This window comes from Colias philodice, chromosome 6 (genome assembly GCF_061535455.1).
Source record: "Colias philodice isolate Cphi_HAF_F1 chromosome 6, ilColPhil1 Martin Lab GWU primary, whole genome shotgun sequence".
NCBI lineage: Eukaryota > Metazoa > Arthropoda > Insecta > Lepidoptera > Pieridae > Colias > Colias philodice.
In genome coordinates this window covers 1,480,594-1,501,772 of record NC_143091.1, presented here as the reverse complement: position 1 = coordinate 1,501,772, position 21,179 = coordinate 1,480,594, and the positions used below count along the sequence as shown (strand labels likewise).

General features: G+C 34.6%; 1 protein-coding gene and 1 long non-coding RNA gene across 5 annotated transcripts in view; one reads left to right on the top strand and one right to left on the bottom strand.

The window, feature by feature from the left end:
• LOC149487480 (uncharacterized) overlaps positions 1-21,179 on the bottom strand; it is a 128,658-nt gene that overhangs the window by 71,012 nt on the left and 36,467 nt on the right. The gene's annotated exons all lie outside the window — the stretch shown is intronic.
• LOC149487482 (solute carrier organic anion transporter family member 74D-like) overlaps positions 1-21,179 on the top strand; it is a 64,655-nt gene that overhangs the window by 19,666 nt on the left and 23,810 nt on the right. For 2 of the 4 annotated variants that reach the window (XM_089696111.1, XM_089696110.1), the window contains exon 2: positions 12,499-13,217. In XM_089696111.1, coding sequence (XP_089552237.1) covers positions 12,569-13,217 — 649 coding nt within the window. In that variant the 5' untranslated portion in view covers positions 12,499-12,568. Of the gene's footprint in view, positions 1-11,621; positions 11,771-12,180; positions 12,427-12,498; positions 13,218-21,179 lie in introns of those variants that run through there. The other 2 variants (XM_089696112.1, XM_089696109.1) reach the window with 2 other exon arrangements.

The following is a 21,179-nucleotide window of genomic DNA, read 5'->3' as shown; positions in this document are numbered from 1 at the left end:
TTTTATCAATGAGCTTCGTGTCCTCCAATGTATGGGTGTTTTGACTTTACCTTTTAAAACGCTTCATGCGAAGGGCATTTTTAATGCCAAGTAAAATTTTGCTTGTTTTGGTAACTTTTACTATGGCTTAATTAACTGTGAAATAATATCCTCGTTTCTTATATCGAGTTATTTTAAGAACTCGATATAAAAGCCCGTGTTAGCTATTAACTTTTTTTATTTTAAAGATACAATTTTAAAATTACCTGACTAACTCAGCAACATTGCGATTTATCGCAAAGTTATTAATAAGGTCTTCTATGTTTGTTTAGAGACTTTAAATCAGTTTTTACTTTTAACGTTTAATAATACAATACTTATATGCTTAACCTTATTTTTATCGGCCAAGCGTATAACAAATTATAGACAAATTGATCCCGATTTTTTATAGCACTAGAGCCAATATCTTCAGATAAACTTTCGTAACAGCTTGAGTATGATTTCTTCCCTATGCGAAAATTTTATAATGGCATTAAAAATACTGTTTTCTTAAATAAAAAGTAATATCAGAAGCTTCTTATAATTGCCTCTATCCAGACTTGAGCGATCGAAGCAGATCCAATATTTAATATGCACATTTTGTACTGCGCAGTGAAAACCTGTTGATCCGCGCCGTCATGTAATAATATCGTAAAAAGATATAAATGTATACATTTATCCGATTTTAATTAATAATGAGTACACGAATATTTTCCGATATACATAATAAGATTTAAAGTGTTGTTGGCGTCTTATTTGGTCTGTCCCGTGTGAAATTGAGTTTTTTCTTTTTGATTTTGATGACGTTATTAACGGTGATAGGTTATATTATTAATATCTATTAAATCCATACTAATATTATAAATGCGAAAGTAACTCTGTCTGTCTGTCTGTTACTCAATCACGCCTTAACTACTGAACCAATTGGCATGAAATTTGGTATAGAAATATTTTGATACCCGAGAAAGAACATAGGATAGGTTTTATCCCGGAAATCCTACGGGAACGGGTTTTTCTTTGAAAACGCGGGCAAAGCCGCGGGCGGAAAGCTAGTGATGCTATATATTTATTTGGGAATTGAAATGAAGTACGACAAGGAGAAAGATTTGTTGGTATTTTGGTCAAGTTCACACGTAGTACTATTTCTATAGGTATAAACTGTTTTGAAGTTAAACTTCTTAAGGCGCGTTGAGAGTAAAATTTCAATTTCATGGCAAAACCGTCACGTCATGGAGTAGGGCGACGATTATGGTATCTTTGATTCTTGTCAAAGAAGTTTCACTTCTGACTCGTACACACGCTCATTTTTTAATAAGTATACCTATCAAGAGTTGATACAACGATTTTTCTTAGAAGCGTGCACCAAACAGTCAGAGAAATGGCATCACGGGTTCATTGCTTTGTAATCTTACGATAACCTCACAATCGGTGGAAAGTGTTTGATTGACATGGGATGTTTGACATTGCTTATCTGTATTATTTGTATTTGAAAATAAACATTATGCTGTGTTATGTAAGGTTGATTGTAGATTGCGTGTGTTGTGGATATTTGATTGGATAATTTATGACTAGTTTTTTTTACGTTTTTCAAAATTTAAAAGGAATAAACGAGTGCTGATTTTTAAAAGTTCATGCTCGTTTATCTTATTTTTGTAATTTTGGGCTGTTTCAATTATCGTTAAAAAAATAGAAAGATTTAATTGAAAAATTGTTATACCACGGAGCGTTAACAATATAATTATTTCATGAGTTTTATCATTTGTTAGTTACTATATTTATTATTTCTATTAAAATTAACACGTAAATATCGTAAAATAATTATCTTAAATTCACACAAAGTATGTACGACGGCTCAGTAGGTGTCATTAAAAAGCAAAACACGTAGCACTAAGTGGGTGAGGGCCAGCTAAGCGTATAAAATATTTTAATCCTTTGCTACTTATGGAGGCGAGTTTAATGATTAGGTAAACTTTGTAAGGGAGCTATATGAAAAACAAGGATTTTTTGTACCAACGATCTAAGGGAACGTAAGTTTAGGAAATAGTCGAATTTGCAAAAAGTACTCGAAAAAATTTAAAATATTGTACGTGGTTTGAATTACGGGGGACCTATAGTCTCACTTGAGCGATAGGTGCTAAAATAACAGACATCATTCGGGAGCTGTAAAAAGTTTGAAGACATTAGGCATTTGTCTTAGTTACGTAAAAACTAATTAACTGAAAAAGAGTTGGTTTTAAAAAGGATTATGATAGTTGCTAAATGTATTAAGTATTAACATGGTTTTTGTAATTACAGCTTCATTTAATTGAATAAACAAGGGATTATAAATTTATAAAATAATAGGGGATATATTGTAAAAAATGTTTTATTTGGAGCGTCTTTTCACCTCTGTTTTTCTTTTCCATATTTCGGTGGGTATACCGTACATAAAATTCCAAAAATACCTCAGTTCTCAACATGTACTTCCCGAAGGTTACCAGTGTCAGGACTCACTTGTCTTCTTGTTCCATTAGCCACATGTGTTCGCTCACATGTGTAGGAAGTAGTAAGTAAGTAAGATGTTTCTCGAGTCCTGTGTGCTTTGGAAGGTGTGTGAAGTATTGTCCCTGTTTGCTGAGTACGAGTGTGTATTGTGTAAGTGGGGTTTGTGTTTGCGGTTTGATGATTAGCTAAGGTGAGAGGCGTTCGTTGTGTATTAAATTAATAATCTTAAGTTTTGAAGAGAGATAGGAGATTGTTGAGAAATTAAGATTAAGTTTGTCAATTATCTAATAGAGGGTTTAAAATGCTCGCTTTGGTTATGAGTTCATTGAGAAGTGAATGATTGAAAAGGGTTAGATCTCTTTCGAGCAGTGAAGTTTAAGTTTTTGGTCAGCAACTTACGCCATATACACTTTTTAAAATTCCAACCGCGAATCATCTCACCGTTTCACATACGAATTTGCGAAAGTCAGCGAGGTTTCACTGCGAATTGCGTCTGTTGTATGCAAATCCCATAGTCGGAAGTCCGTTGGCGGTGACGGTATCACTCCGCCCCTATAGGCCGAATTTCATTACTTTCACCGTGGGTACTCCGATTGAGGGCAAAGTATGAGCTTATTTGAGAGTAATTGTAGGTACTTGGAAGCTTTTGTTCATGTGATCACGTTGATTTGGCTAAAGGATATCTTACATATTCTACTACTTACCTTAAAGACTGAGCATTAGTAGAGAGGAGATTAATAGAGTGCTATCAAGAAAGAAAGAAAGAAAAAATATTTATTGCCACATGTTACACACACTTAATAATTACTTATATTACTAAAAAAAAATACACAATAGTTTACATGGCAATCGGGTCAGACTCAGCCATGCTGTCGGGCTTTAAACACCTGAACAGCGCTGATTTTCAGTCTGCCCGTAAGTTTTTATTTCCGAGGCTCACTAAGTCTACATGTAAATACAAATACCAATCAATCCTGATCCTTCTTCTCTACAAACGAATATTAATTTTTATATCTTTAATTAAATAAATTTTATGAGTCTTTTGTCCTGTTTTAGTAAAGTCCCATATGGTCTATGGGAATAACGTACATCCCATCTGTTACACTTCTATAAAAGCTTGACCTTAAAACAATTTAATGAAGTAATTACTCCAAAATTAACATTTTGACCCAAATAATCTACGTGTATAGCGTATCTGCGTTGAGATAAACAATGTCAAGGGCTGGTTATGTCATGACTTGCATCTGTTAGGAGTCATAAAGATTCCTTATCACGGGCATTGCGAAATGCAGTTTAGTATTCATTTGAACTGTGCCACGGGTAATTCCCGGGTTTTGTTTATTTGATTCTTTTAATTTATTGGAAACTAGCGGTCGGCCCCGGCTTCGCCCGCGGTACATATTTACGTTTTCTCTACATAAGAACCATCCTCGTACTTCAAGGAATATAATAAAAAAAGAATTATCGAAATCGGTTCAGCCGTTCTCGAGTTATGCGCTTACCAACACATTTTGCGATTCATTTTTATATATAAGATATATTGGGAGTGATATTTACTTGTTAGACTTGAAAGTAGGTTGTATAAGTGAGTTTCGAATAAATAATATTATAGGGTTGTTTTCTAGTTGATTATATGATTTTTTATGTTTAAGTTAATGTAGAGCAATACCAATAAACTTTCATAATCCGTAGATTTACCCATTTCTATTGAATAATTGGATTTAACTGTCTTGATAATTGTAGTTTTGTTACTTTGCTCCAAATTGTTTCTAGTTAAGTACTTTTGTATCATTTCTTTTATTCACAATTTGTATTAAAAGCAAGCGACTGCAGCGTATTTAGGTCTGTTTCTTAAAATGTATATCTGAGTATGAAGCATTTGTTTATTAATATTATATATTATATTAACTTTTTCGTACGTACCCTTAAAACAATGTAAGATTAAAAGGCAGAAAAGAAGAAGACACTGTATTTATAGGACGCCTCAAGACTTGACTTATCCTTTTGCGTGTGGTAGGGTTGTCAATTTTTGATTTATCTATGTATTCATAAAGAGTGAGTAATTGATGTGATAGTCATTAAAATGCAGATTTATTGTGAAGGATATCTTCGTTTTTAAGATAAATTAAATGGTCAGCTTTTAATTTTTATAGGCTGCACTAGGCTACACTTTATAAAGTGTCTTTATCGACAACTATGGAGTATTACGAGTATGTGAGAACTGAGATGGTAGAGAATATATTTTTGGTCACTCTACAATATTGTTTCATAACCGACCTAAATGTACTTACAATATAGATAGATATTATGTTAGTGGCAACCCTATCCTATTCTCGCCTTGATCTTTTATTTCTTAATCCGTATTAAATATCGATTTAAGAGGTTGTTGCGGTTAACGTATCGGATTGTTTGTTTTTGGGTTTCGCGTTGATTTATAAAATTTAATTTTAATAAACTCGTTGAAAAAGTTATGAAGAGGTGATTTGAGAAAAATTTAAGATTAAATTAACTTTTAAATTTAAATTCGTTTTGTTTTCAAATTATGTAAGTACGTTTTATTGATGAGTATTCGTTTTAAAGCTCTGAAACTTTTCAGTTTATTCTCATTTAAGATATTATTAGAAGTATTTACGCGTTAGAAACATGAGTTAAATGCCTGTGTTCAGTGGGATATAATTTATGTTTTTCTCTATACTTTACATGTCATGTCGTAATAAATATAGCTTTCCCTGTCACCACAGAAGCTGGTTCCATAAGATACTCAGTTAATTAGCGATCTGCGTTGCCATGGCAACCGTTTATCTGTTATGGACCCTCTACAGTCTACACAATGGGCAGCGTTGGCCCAACAACTGATTGCCAGTGTTTGGAGCCATTACGGCGATTATTAATGAACATCTACAACGATGGCCGATCATAGAAATTTAGGCTCTCTACACTGTCATGATTGCCTCTACTCGCCCAACGCTACCCATTGTGGACGGCCCATCAGATAATAATTTGCGAAGTTCTGCGTTGCCATGGCAACCGTTTCTCTGTTACATTTTGGTTACATTGGATGGTAGGCCTTGCGAGTGGTCAAACAGGAGTTAACTAGGTTACAGATGTGGGTACGCTTGATAAAGAAGTAGAGCTTATTTTGATCTGGGTCAAAATTCACTGTTATTCATATTACGCGTGAAAGGTATTTATTGTAATGTAGGTAAGGGGAAAATGCCGATTGTGTTTAAAATGTAATCAAATTGCCTTAGAATAAATATGACGTCGTCAGGCAAAGTATGAGTAGAGATTTTTTACTCTTGCAGGAGATATTTATTCCTTAGAGCGAGCGCGCACGAGCAACTTTGTCTCCGCAACTATTTTGTCTCCGCAACTATTTTGTCTCTTCACCCATGGGCTAGTATGAAAGTGCGCGCACGTAGCGACGCAACTCCCCATACAAATTGATGGGAGAGACAAAATAGTTGCGGAGACAAAGTTGCTCGTGCGCGCTCGCTCTTATCAATTAGTTTTATAATTTTTGAATAATATGAGAGCGAAATATATGTATGTAAGTGCACACTTGTGCATACATATTAATGCTCTATTTATGCAACTTTAACGATATTAATTCAATTTCCAAACAAATATATGCCTAGCTCGTTCCAAGTATTAAGTTGGTCTATAGAATTGATCTAACAAAATTGCACAGATAACACAAAAACCGGTAATAATTGGTAATGGAAAACACGAACGATATAAAATTGGTCAAAATTGCATAGATAATAAAGTGTTAATCAGCATCAAATCACGGGAGATTAATTATCTGTGAATTATCTGTGTTTATTAGCCGCAAGTTGAATGTTACGTCGAGAAATTAATTTGCAAATTGTCAGGTAATCACGCGACTGTAACTGGCAACCGGATTGTTACATTGTTGAATGTTAGCAATGTGTATGTTGTTGTTGTTTGACTGGAAGGTGAACGAGAAGTGGGTAGATTAACGTATGACCATTTTATGAAGTTAAATATGTTAGTAATTCTGGAACTTATTAGAAGTTTCGAAATTAAGAAAAAAGAGCGCGTGTCCTGAGGACACGTGTTAGAAGTGAAACTTCTTTGGCAAAATTCAAAGTTAACAAAATCGTCGCCTTACTCCATGACGTGGCGGTATTGACATGACGCGACTTTGAAATTAGACTCTCAACGCGCCTTAAAAGAAGTTTTGTTAAAAAAAATTGATAATGTTAGTAAGTATGTGTGAATGGTCTTCTTTAGTTTAGATATGCCATGAAAATATAAAATAGCATCTAATCTGTTGTTACAAAATGGATGGGACTGGGAATGGTAGGGAAAAGATTGTGGAATTAGACTTATATAGGAGGTAGAGCAAATTTTCGATGGTGTAAATAGAATAAAGGTAATCTTGTAAATAATTACATACTTACTGAATTTAAAATCATGTTGCAAATGTTCGTGCGTACTTTTCTAATTATGCCGTCGCATTTAAAATGAGACGTCAAAGAATCTAATCATTATGATGAAACACGATATTACCTACCTAGGTACCCTTATATCGTCGCTTAGAAAATCATTATTAATAGTTTTATTATAATCCTATATGAATTTATTTAACTATTCTTATAGCTTTGAAGTGACTTATGTCTTTGATTTACATATTTCAATTTATATCTATATAAAATGATGAACATGGTAATATTATAAATAGACAAACGTCGAAATATCTAGAAAAACGATCGTGATTGTCGAATTATTCAATAAAAAATTGAATTACCAAGTTTTTTTTTTAAATCGGCCTCTTCAGGGAGCGTGTATAATTTTTTGCCGATATTATGGATTCTATTTCAAATAATTTGAATATAAAAAACGTGGGACCCTCGTTATTTTACAATTCAAAAAGCGTGAATTGTATATTTATTTATTCAATAAACATTTCATATATATTTGAGAAAAAAAAAATAACAACCGAATAAGTAATATAAAATGTAGTTGTTATAATATTTAGCGATAGATTAATTCAAACATTTATATGTGAAAAGTAATATCGAGAACAATAACAAAATAACACATTTCCTTATAAGGAGCATGTCACGCGAGCAATCAATTTAATTTAAAAATTTCAAAGCCATGTCATACTTTTATGTTTTTCGCAGAAGCGTCTGTTAAGTTTCGTAACACGCAAAGGACCATTTAAAGAGCATTTAATTAATTAATAAAGTGTATTCTAAAGAATCTGTAAGTACCTACTTGGTACTGAGCAGAAATTATGCGTATTTTCTTACAGACAAGCAAAAACCTAAGGTTTAGTTGTCATGTTTATAGAAGTTATGCTGATATGATCATTAGTACATATTTTAGGGACTATATACACTACATCTAGGATCGAGGTATTTACTCGTCTAGGGACAGTCAATATTTTGTTTCTGGTGGATAAGGCGGTAAATGGAACCAATGGTCTATACTCTATGTACCTATATGTGACCACTGCAGATAGCTCATAAAGCTACTTCTTTTACTTTTATTTTTAAATTTAAAGGTTAGATTAGAGGTAAAACTTCACATTGGACATTGGTCAGGTTACAAATTTCATTTACGCTTTCCCTATTCCTTGTCGCTTTTACAAATGATGTTTTGTCAAAATGTCTCAAAAGTTCAACAATCGTTTCACGTTTGCATTATGAAAGTAAAGTAACGTATCTTCTTTCAAATATAATTGACGTAAAATCCTGACTCACAGCGGTTTCTTTTGAAAGTATATTTCGGGAGATTGCAGAGAAGTAATTACTTCTTAAGTGGAAAGCACATTTTTAAACGCTAATCTGATTGGAGAGAATTCTTTCTTATGTCGTGATGGTCGGCTTTCTCAGAAAGTAGAGTCTTTTAGTCCATATCCATTTTATAAATGATTTATCATAACATTTATATGATGAGGCACTGTTTCATCTTTGAATTAGGTTTGTCTCGAAGGACCATTTAGCTTAGGACATAATTCCTTACTAAATATATTTTTTTATAAAAATATGTGACTTATAAGTGCATTCTGATACACGTGTTATAAATCAATTTGTTTGCACAAAACAAAGCTCTTCTAAGCGAGTACATCGTGAGGACTGAGGGCACAATGTCATATGGGTATGTTGCGGATCACCTTGACCGACCGTCCTCTCACATCTTCGTGTAAGTCACGTGGAATGTTTGTGTGTTTGTAATTGAAATTGAATTTATTTTTTCGCCCCATAGAATTAAATATATGTAATTAATAAAAATGTTTGATCGTTTCTTTTATTTAGTTTCAAAGGATTCATCGGAAAGCATTCAAAATTAATACTCAGTTCTATTAAAATGCACAAATTATTCGCATTTTATTTACCTTTTGGTTGGAGATTTAATATTTAGTTGTAAGTTTATGCTCCTTATCGTGAATTATGTAAAAGATATCGTACTGAACATTTTTGTCAGCCCGAGTTATGTACAAGAAAACAAAATGGAAAGAAAGCCGAAGTATTCCAGCCTCAATTATTTCCGTATAATCTCGAGATAAAGCGGGATGTGAATAGTTTGCACGCCTTCATTAAATAAATTTACGCATGCAATTCTGCACATTGCCACTCTCGCCTTATTTATTAGTCTCAGCCCCTTGTCCATTACCCAATTATTTTTTTCTTATAAAAGGATTCTTTGGTTTTGTTTTTTCGTGTGCGCTTTTTGCGATCTGTGAATTATTCTGTACTCGAACGCACAGTTACATCGAAGTTTACATTGATTGATGTACCTCATTGTTTTATTGCGTTTTTAATTGTTTTATATGGTCTGTGAAATTTATTGGGATGTGAGAAGTGTGGAAGTTAAAGCTTGCTAATAAAAGCGTGGTCTGACAATAATTATTTGATTGCGATCGGAGTTTCGATGTTATGCTATGCGATGGTATCTGAGGTAGATAATATGATCGCATTTGAGTCGGTTATTGCAGTATTAATGATTATTAAACCTTTAAGTTGTGGTTTCAGAAGAACGGTTATTGTTTCTGACTTTTAACACGCACTGTAGCCATAATGGTTTGATGCATTTCAGCTTGAAAGATATCGTTTGATTCTTCGTAATCATAGTAATGTTACCTACGTGGTCTACACTTATTAAATTTGATTTCAATATTTTTCTTCAAAACACGTGCATGGTTACCAAAATGAATGATTTTAAAAGGAAGTTTTTGAATAGTTACTTGTTATCGTCCTCACGGTGAATACATGAAGGTAAACGAAAATGTATCTAAAATAGTAATGCGAGCTTTAAATTTTTATTTTTAAACACATTAGGTGCATCTACAGTTGTTTTGTTTTAGCTTTTGTGTCTTATCTGTACTAAGTAGAATTTTATTACGTCGTTCAAAACTTGCGTTCCTCCATTTTTTGTTTTACACATGTTGTTAATTTCCTCTTGGTTTCTTTGCTGTTAAATCTTTATACAGAAAAGTTTGGCGAATCAGCCGTATCTTTTTGTGAGTAAGTACAAACATACGAATTTTTGATGTGGGTTGACGTTTAAGATTAATCGCCGATGGGATTATTTTGGAATGTCACTGAATTATAAGCGAGGACATGGGCATATACTTGTGTCGTATCTTGCATAATTTGCTTTTGATATATTACACTAATTATATCCATAAAGTCATCAATATGCTGTAATTATTGGTGTAATGGTATGTTTGAAATGGCGCTTTTTACGCAATTTAAATTGCCCTTTTCTTGATATACATACATATTTAAATTTATTTTTTTTGGCTGCTGTAAGCTGTGACGAATTTGTTGATAAAAATTATTATAGTGACTCTATTTTATATCAATTGATCAATTTTGATAAACGAGATATTTTGCTTATCTTATCAGTTTTATTTTCGTGTGTACCATTTTTAGTACTGTATAAAATTTCAAGATACATATTTGCATATCATGTTGTTAACGAATTATTTAAATATTGCGTAATTTTAATATTAATGTCAACTATAATACTGGTAATTCTTCTATATTTCACGTTACCTTATATCTATAGTTATTATAGTAATTTTCATTTTTAAATAAAACTAGCGGTCCGCCCCGGCTTCGCCCGTGGTACATTTACGTTTTCTCTACATAAAAACCATCCTCGTACTTCAAGGAATATAATAAAAAAAGAATTATCGAAATCGGTTCAGCCGTTCTCGAGTTATGCGCTTACCAACACATTTTGCGATTCATTTTTATATATAAGAAGATAAAGCACAAAAGGATACGGTAACTAATAACTAGTACTCGTAATTACTACAAAATACCTATAATATATTCATGCTTTTATTATAAGCTATTAAAAATACACAAGAAAAATGATTGCCATCGCTTTCATGTACGGCTAAACGATATTATTTACAATTTGTGGAGAGATGAAAGAGAAAGTTAATTAAGGCACAAATTAGTGCGTCCCGTAATAAATATACATCTGAATATCACTTTGAGAGGTTTTCAAGTTTCAATTATGTGTATGCCTTATTTATGGCGATAAAACTTCCTTACTGCGCTTATAAGGTTGACTTTTCCAAAATGTATGTCTTTATATAGCTTGTTATTACTACTCAATTTTGGCCAGTTTAAAAATACTCGATAATAGGCAAATTTGTTGTTGAAAACTTGTTTGAAAGTTTTAACGTAAACGAAGTATATATTTGTAAACAATATAATTTGTTGGTTATAAATACAACGCACGCTCCGTTTATCGATGTAGCGATGCTTGCGCTTCGCTTATGTTGCATAACTATTTTTATTTTACAATCTGTGTACACTGTACACTATACTTCAGTAAATATGCACATTATATCTAAACGCTAGGCATGTACAAATTAAGAAGTGTTCGCTATTGACACATTGTATAATCAACGCCGAGTTGCGGGTGCGTATTCATACAAGTGTTATCAAGGCTATTTGGTCATTAAACTGGAACGTAGTGTGATAAATAGGGCATTCTGTTTAAGGTTGTTAGGCCAGTAACCCGCTTTACAAGTGGCTCACTATTCCCTCTCCAAAGATAGGTAATTAGGCATACGTCGATAGCGACGCGTTGCATAAGTCACTTATCGAAATGCAGTGACCAATGCGCCTCGCTTATCGACGCTCGTGGATTCGAAAATATTTGGCAATTAGCGATATCTTTGGCCTGTAACATATCACATAGTTTGCCTCCGGGAGCGCGCCGCTCAGTACGTGCACCACCGTCCGCCTCGGTGGTCAGCGGCCTCCCGTTGGTAAGTTTTGCAAGTCCAGTTAGTCGGACCACTCGCACGCATTAATATTCCGCTCCGGTAATTGCACACCTAGTCGCTGATTCACCGAGCTACGTGTATGTACTTTTTTCGTCTCCATCATAAAAATATACTCGGAGACGCGGTTTGAAAGAGCGCCAGATAAAAAAACTAGCCACCTTCATCTACATTTGAATTGTAAAATGTAAATAAAGACTTTAAAAACATCACGCACGAGACAAAGACATTCCGTCGCCGGGGTGAGAGGGAATCTTCGGAGGAGGGCGACGTGCAGACGGCTCTCGTCGTGTGTAAATGTGTACCGTATAAAAAACGGATAGGCGGCCAATAAAAACCCCGTAGGGAGATGTCGAGGGGCGGGCGAAGCGGGTGCTGTGCACCGCGGCTGCAATTGCACGCTGCAGTCTCTCAGCGCCGGGCTGGGTGCGCGCACGCAGCTTTATATCCAGTTTCTCCCGAAAGCATGCGCACAACTCGCCTCGAGTGCGTCGACTTCCAAGTTCGTTTTCGCGATCGCTAATCATCATTCCTTGCCGGAAGCGTTCTTTGAGCTTCGCGTGCATTTTGTTTCCGCTCCGTCGGTCGCGTCCACTTAGGGGTTGATCACTATATCGTATTCGGTATTCGAGCGTTATGACGTGAGTTACATCGGTTGCATATAAATGATGTTTGCTATAGCCGTTTTATAATTGTTATTTGTATTGTCGCAGGGCACCCGTCGTCGCGGCGGTATCAGCGGGCGGGGAGGCGGGTCCCGACGGCCCTGCACCCGAGGAAAGCATGAAAGGCGTGGAGGCCACACCAGAGGAACAAGAACGGTTAGCAGCCGGAAATAACAATGGTTCCCTCGATTGCAAGCTGCCGCCGGAGCAGCAGCGCAACGCATTCCACTCGACGCGCGTGTTCATGTTGGTGTTCCTAGGGGGATGGGTACTGCAGGGCATGTTCCTCACGTACTTCGTGAGCGTGACGACAACGGTGGAGAAATTGTATAAGGTTGAATCGAAGACGACGGGAATATTGTTGTCAGCGACGGAGATCGGCCAGATATGTACGGCGCTGTTTCTTACATACTTGGCGGGGCGTGGGCACCGGCCGAGATGGATCGGGTGTATGATGTTGGTGCTGGCCGTGGGGGTGATCGGGTGCGTGGTGCCGCACATGCTGTACGGCACGAGGCTTATGGACGTGCATTTAGAATCGCACAGGGCGGAGGCCGCGCCTGTATGTTCGGCGGATAATGCGTCGAACGCGTGTGATGACGCTCACATGCAGAGCACGGCGGCGAGGTCTTCCATCACCGCGGTGGTGATCCCGTGGCTCTTCGTGTGCCTGCTGGTGGTCGGCGTGGGACAGACCGGCATCGCCACGCTGGGCATACCCTATGTGGATGACAACGTTGGCAGCAGACAGTCGCCGCTGTATATGGGTGAGTTGTTTATTCATTCTTATCTTTGACCTCTTATTGATTTATAATAAGTACATACGATTAATTCATATTCATAAGATTAATTGCATGTATTGTAAAATTAAATTCCTATAGCAAATAAACTAAAAACAATTTAATAACAAAAAACAATATAATCACAACAATTGTGTCAATTTGAATTCATTAAATGCAGACTCAAACTTCATCGTTATCAAAAGCTCTATAATGATCGGGCGACCACTATATTTTGACCCACAACGAATTCGGCTGGACAAACCGCAAAAACGACTAGCCGAGACGTGTTCTTAGCGACACGATATCTGATATGCGAAATTGCATATAATAACCGACACAGCCATGCAGCACTGTAATCTTCTTGTAACTTGCATCTTACTCTCACTGGCGATGTTCGAGCGAAACGATTATGTCAATTGTGAAGAATTGCCATAATAGAGGCCTATGCTCTCGCAGGAATACGCTCATTACTTTTACTTTAGCTGTAATGGCGGATTAGAACAAGTACTAGCTAGTGAAGACGATCTAATTTCTTGTACTTATAGAACTAGAATATTAGACTGGTTTCGACATTCGTTAATAATAATAATTATTGACTTTTACTTCCTATCCTATTATTATGTCATCATAATTAAAACTAACATAACAAATCAATAAAATTAAAATTTAAAATACACTTCACCACAAGTAAATACGCGATAAATCTATACAGTCAGATCAGATGCAATTCTCTATAAGAAATCCAAAATGTTTTTTGGCATTGCGCCTCATGCATTTGTATGTAAAAAATACAAGAGCAATAATGTTGATGTATCGATGCGGATAGTATTATAGCCATTGTTTCAGTTTCCATTGCAAACGGGTTTAGCCGGACCTGGGGTACATACATACATACACAATGCACATACAATATACGTAAATAAATCTAGATGGCGGATTTTGGACTGTAAACAATATTGAATGTAAAAGTATAATTTGAACGAACGAAAAACGGAGAGATTTTATAGTTTACAAAAAGATAATATAATAAAAACGAGTTATTAAAAAAATATTCCTAACTTTCTATATTATGTAAAGTGCAGACTTATCACATAAGGCAATCAAAGATTAACACGTTATTAGCTTTTGAAAAAAAAAATATTGTTCATTTTTAAATTGATATTGCATACAAATCATACAATGTCTTGTTTTGTCTACAATAACGATGTAAAATTATAGCCTGACGAGGTTTACGTTACAAAAAATAAAATCCACCCAGTTTTATGCACGAATGTTAATAAAACTACCTATGAATAATTTTATGCCCTTAAAATAAATTTCTTTGGGACATAAAATTTTTATTTATGGATGTATTAACCCGTTGTAATAGCGGGAAAGGATCTATTTGCGATATCGTAAGGATATCGGCATGATTTTATGTAGTAGGTACATTGTTAGGTAGGTTGTTAAAATAATTATTAGCTTAAAAAGCCTTTTAAATTATTTGTATTGTAATATGTTTGAAAAAGTCTTGAATCTTTTATTGAAGATTTTTTCAATCTTGCATTTCATAACTTTTTCATTAATAGAATTTTTTCATGAAACTGTTTCTTTCTTGAACTCAGACTGTTTAATTTTTAGTTATGAACCGCGCGGATGTCGGTCTTCGCGTGGATGGTTTATTTCTCCATTTTGAGTAACTCTGACAATAACATCTTATAAATATCTATTGGACCCAAATATCGCCTATAATAATACCCAACGTGTGTTCGCGGTTCTACAGAACAACGTCTATGGATAAAACTGAAAAAATAAGATTAATTTTTTTTCTACGTATTTTTCCAGGATAAAAAGTATCCTATTTTACGCCCAGGATAATAAGGTATAATTATACCAAGTTTCATCGAAATCGAACCGTTAGTTTTCACGTGATGTCTTCACATACAGACAGACAGACAGACAGACAAAAATTTTTTTAATCACATATTTGGGTTTGGTATCGATCCAGTAACACCCCCTGCTATTTATTTTTTCAATATTTTCAATGTACAGAATTGACCCTTCTACAGATTTATTATATATGTATAGATGCTACTAGTACTGCCAAACTTAAAATCTATGTCATGCATTGCTTTTGAACTTGGGAGGTAGTCAATTCTTGGTTAAATTTCCTAAAATTTATCCTCAATATGAAATTAATTTGCTCCATTCCACGTGCGCTAACCTTAATTGATGTTATTTATTTCCTCTAAATTTTGTTAAGTAGGAAAATAAATTCGCTAGATTTGAAATTAATTACATTTAACGTCTTCTAATCACGTCTCTATGTTTTCTTTTTGCGACTATGGTAATTTAAACAAAAAATAACGCAATTAACATCGCAATTCAATATTGTACTCTCTTCCCTTACAATAAGATACATATTGTTGGAACGCGCAAATTTCTGTAGAAAATTATAGAGCCTATAATCTTAATTGTTCGGTATCTGTCGGTATGTCCACTTTAAACACGAAATCGCTTATTATGACACGTGTAAGTTAATCGCCTGCGGTCACTTTGTGCAATATGCCCTACATCTTTAATTTCTATTACAATTAAGAGGATCTATTCGTAAAACTTGTATGGCTACTTGCGATTCAAAGCGAATCGCCATGTGGAAATCCCCATTTGGCAGGTTTAGTTTGCTCGTATACTTACTTAGGAATTGTACACGTTTCGTCGCGAACATTGAAAATGTTTTTCTGATGTTGTACTTACTGTTCTATACTGCGGAGGATCAGTGCGAATGAAGTCATGGAATATTATGTAACAGTCTAAAATGCTACAAGTTATCATTCCTTTACCTGATACTTTATTATATCCTACGTAGGTACTGTAAACTATTCGTAAAGATAAACCAATTTTTGTGAAATACATATTTTGCTGTCCAAAGAGAAGAAATGTATGGAATTTAGACTTAGCTACAGACATTAGCAGTCGTAGGGCCCTTCATCACATACAACAACGATGCCAGTATTCCCAAGCTACTATGCTCTTTTTGCAATAAACATATTGAACATACAGAGCTGTGACTACAATGGATACCCAATCACGATCGGATGTCATCAATTACTGGGTTTCACGACGAGATAGGCGCTGAATTGAACATAACAATTATGCAACCATGCAATTGTAGTTAGCGCGCGTGCGTTTACGAAATGTGCCATGTGCATGTGCATATGCATGTATGGATGTATGTGCATGTGTGCTATTTCAGTTGTGCATCTGTGTCACTGGGACGGAACGTCTCGTCGCCACTTCAGCTTGTTAAGTCGTCTGACATTTTTCATACTCCTCCTCGGGAGTTATGATGTCCTGGTACTTCGATGCATTGCGTCATAGGTTATTTTTATTTAATTAATGTGTATAAAAATTATGTATGTGATTAGAGGGGGTAGTATCACATGCTGGACAATTCGCGACAGTAGGTTTGCTGTTAAAAATTATATCACTTTTTCACCACACTCTCTTTAAAGAACGTTTTAAAATTTTTAATTGAATTCATGTTTAACTTTTTAGAATTATAGTCTCTACAAAAGACCCTTCTTATTCATAAAACAATAATGTGGCTCTTAGTTTTACTATGGTCTTAGTGCAATTAAAATGTTATGAAAACATTAATGAACATTACGATAACAGTAAAAGCAGATTATCGCATACTACCTTAGTCTAGCCTTTTCACTATATTTTTCCTGTTGACGCATACAATTTCTCTGAAATTTATCTGAACGCTAACGGTAAGAGGATGCTCGTTAAAATTTCGCACATATTTTCGGGTTTCGATGAACTCTTGTGAGCAACTTTGGTATTATTTAGTACTTTTTAATTTTATTTGTTTTAATAACATAAATACACACGTAGACTAATTCTTAATTTAATACACCTCTTCGTTAGATAGTTAAATTAATACTAATGAAAATCTTTTTCAAGTTTAACGGCCGTTCTATTAATAAAATTATTCTCAATTAACTGTTTATAAACGAAAGCCCATTACTGAAAGTATACAAATACACATCTATCTTCCATGCTCCACATTGGATTGGGAACGCGAGACTATAGAAGAAGTCTATTTACGTATTTCGGAGAAATTTCCAAATATATAGAGCAAGGGCTTGCTTATTGTATGTTTTGTCTAATGTAAAACAGTTGTTTTTAATCGTCACTTTGATTGTTTTAGTGTAGATTTAAAGAGGTTGATATTCCATTAGACAAAATGTTTGTGAAAACATGGTATGTTTAATTATCGATTTATTTCTAACTAGCTTTCCGCCTGCGGCTTCGCCCGCGTTTTCAAAAAAAAACCCGCATAGTTCCCGTTCCCGTGGGATTTCCGGGATAAAACCTAGCCTATGTCACTCAGAAATGATGTAGCTTTCCAACAGTGAAAGAATTTTTCAAATCTGCCAAGTAGTTTCGGAGCCTATTCAATTCATACAAACAAACAAACAAACAAAAAATCAAACCTTTCCTCTTTATAATATTTGTATAGATTTAGATCTAAACTTAAATAGGATAGATTTGTTCTTTAGTTGTTTGTTTATCAACACAAAAGCTACTTGACTGATATTAAAATGTTACGAATGGAAAGCTTCATTTTACTGACGAAACCGGGATAAGCGGTAAGCGGTTATATCATAGGTATATTACCCAGTGGAATTCCAGATGTTTCCATAAATAAGAAAGTTTGTTGAATCATCGAAAGCAAAGTGATGGACTATCGTTGCTCGATAAATATTGGCGCTGTTGACGTAGGTCAGTTACAAATGGATCGATTAGATTACTTATCAAAAGATATGTGATACTTTGCTAAATTGTTACAATGTAATTGTAGCATTTACCTCAAGATGGCTCAATGCATCATTCAATCATTAATTCATCAATTTTTTAAATAAATAAATTAAATTTATTTTAAAATTTTCGTGACTATTTCTTTTGAATAATTCGGATTTTGTGAATAAATATAAAAATATCAATGAACAATCATGTGAGCATTTTAATGGATTCTCTGACATGAATAATAAATTATAAAATCGTAATGAATAATATTTCCAATTTTTCGTACTTTTGTAAAGCTTTCAAATTCTTAGAACGAACGTTTTAACCCGATTTCGTTTGGTTTTTTATTAGTCATTTTTCAGAAAATTCGTTATTCGGTTCATTGACCGCAAGCCTAGCCAATATTTACATTTGGCAATACATTCATTAAACTTTCAAATGCTTGAGTAATTATAGTGATTAATTATTACGTGTAATTTTCCTTGCTATTGACTATTCTAATTTATTATACTTATGTATGTATAGTTTCTAGTAGGTATAGTATTATATTTTCTGTGGTATGGGTAATTTGTTACAAGTTTGTACGGTAAACGGTTTAACTGTAATTTTTCGAAAACAAAAAATACGGAATTTTTCTAACACTGGGAAATTTGTAAAATTGCGACAATTGTAATGATAGAGCCCTGATAGAGCTAATCAAATACAAAAAAATATATCATTACTAATTTCAATATGTATAAATGGCTCTTAAACCGGCTACTCACGTACTGTAGCTGGGGCAATATTGGAATTGCACCCTTAATTAGCTCCTTAATTGATGTGTGTAGGCAAGCAGGTTAGCAGGGGCAATTTAGAGAACAGCTGAAATTGCTTTGACTGCCGTGCAACCGAGATTGTTCCAATATTGCCCCTGCGGCAGGTACATGAGTAGCCGGCTTTACACGTTTTCCATTTAAATATTAATTGACAAACAAAACAAACAGTAGGTAAATAGTAGACTACAAGCCCGCATAGGACAAAAATATGGGTCAAATGAACCACCAGGGGACATATCTAGAACGATAGCAGAGCAAAAAATTATAAGATTCATCACTATGCCGTCACTTGTAAGCTGTCCAACTGAGTGCAGATGAGAATTGAAAAGTACAGGTAGACTCGGTAAATTTTGGTCATATATTTTTGTACGGCATTCTTAACCATCGATTGATCCATTAAAAATAATAAGAAACCGCTCAGTGCCGTACAAAAATGGTGGTCCACCAAGTCGGAATTTTTATTTAATTTCCGAGAGTTACCGGGGGTAAATTTGGTCATTTGACCATGGACGGCATCTGTGTCATACTATTGCTATACTGCTTTTAATCCATTATTCCGCAACGCCGTACAAAAATCATGGGGACAAGGGGAAAAAATCGAGAGTTGCAATCCCCTCTCTTTCCCCACTCCAGGGGGTCATTTGACTAAGTACGGCTTCGGTTCCAAAACATTATCTAGCACTCAAAAGTACTATTAAAAGCAATGCCGTCAAAAAATAATTGTTCTTTTAAATGTATACCAATAATCATCTTAATTTCATCGAATTCTTAATATAAAGAGCTGTAAGGTCATTTGACCCTGTACGGGAACTTATTTTTTAACATGATATTGTAAAATTCAATTGTTGTATAGTATTGCCGTTCAAAAGAAACCGTTCTAAAAAAAGTTATAGAGAAATGCAAAACCAGAAATTTTGTTAAAGTTTAAACATCGTAGATTAATGAAATATAATAGTTTTCTACACTTTATCCGTTGTTTTAAATAGTATTAACATAGATAAATTAGGAAAAAACGATGCCGTACATTTTTGTGCAGACCACATCTTTTAGGCTGATGAAAGCGACGAAAGCTACAATTTTAAGGGTGCTTTATGGCCATTTGATACAGTACGGCATTAACATATTTTTACCCAACTACGGCAAAGCAAAAGGAGGGTTATGGTTGTTTACAGGTCATGTATGTATGTTCATCTATTCCCTCGTAACTTCTAAACTACTTATCAGAATTCGACAAATGACATATCATTAGAAGCGTCTGAATTGTTCACTGGATAACCAGCGACTAGCTAGCTAAAGGCTATATGGGGTTTCACAAAATCTAATGTGGCGCCCTCTAGCGGACAAAACATACAGAGTAAAAAAATAAAGTTAAGATAAATATGCAGTGTTTGGTATCATTTGAAAGCGCTTTACTTGTACATTTTGAATATGTATATATTACTAGCATTTGCTTGTGACTTTACCTGTATTCATGGACTGATTGCATATAATTCACATCTTTTCGTTCATAGCTTTTTTATTAGTTCATCAATTTAACGGAGTCCATTCCACCTGACTGTCAATTTCCAAGGTGATAATTAACCACCTCGAGCTTCTTAATATTAATGTATATTTATATTTTATTATAAAAATATAAAGCAAACATTTCGATATAAGGAATTTTTTTCTTTTTCAGATTTTTCCCCTTTGAACCAACAAAAATGTACGGCACATGAAAAAATATTATCTATGCATAAAATACTTTAAAAATAAATTTATTTCGTGTTGTGTCAAATGACCCCCTGGAATGGGTAAAGAGAGGGGATTACAACTCTCGATTTTTTCCCCTTGTCCCCATGATTTTTGTACGGCGTTGCGGAATAATGGATTAAAAGCAGTATAGCAATAGTATGACACAGATGCCGTACAAGGTCAAATGACCAAATTTACCCCCGGTAACTCTCGGAAATTAAATAAAAATTCTGACTTGGTGGACCACCATTTTTGTACGGCACTGAGCGGTTTCTTATTATTTTTAATGGATCTATCGATGGTTAAGAATGCCGTACAAAAATATATGACCAAAATTTACCGAGTCTACCTGTACTTTTCAATTCTCATCTGCACTCAGTTGGACAGCTTACAAGTGACGGCATAGTGATGAATCTTATTATTTTTGCTCTGCTATCGTTCTAGATATGTCCCCTGGTGGTTCATTTGACCCATATTTTTGTCCTATGCGGGCTTGTAGTCTATAGTTGAAATATTTACGTCTCGAATTCGATTAGTTTTTATTTATTTATAGAAGTGTTCGTATGTCAAAGGGGAGGTCTTTTGTTGTTTGGATTCATCCATTTGC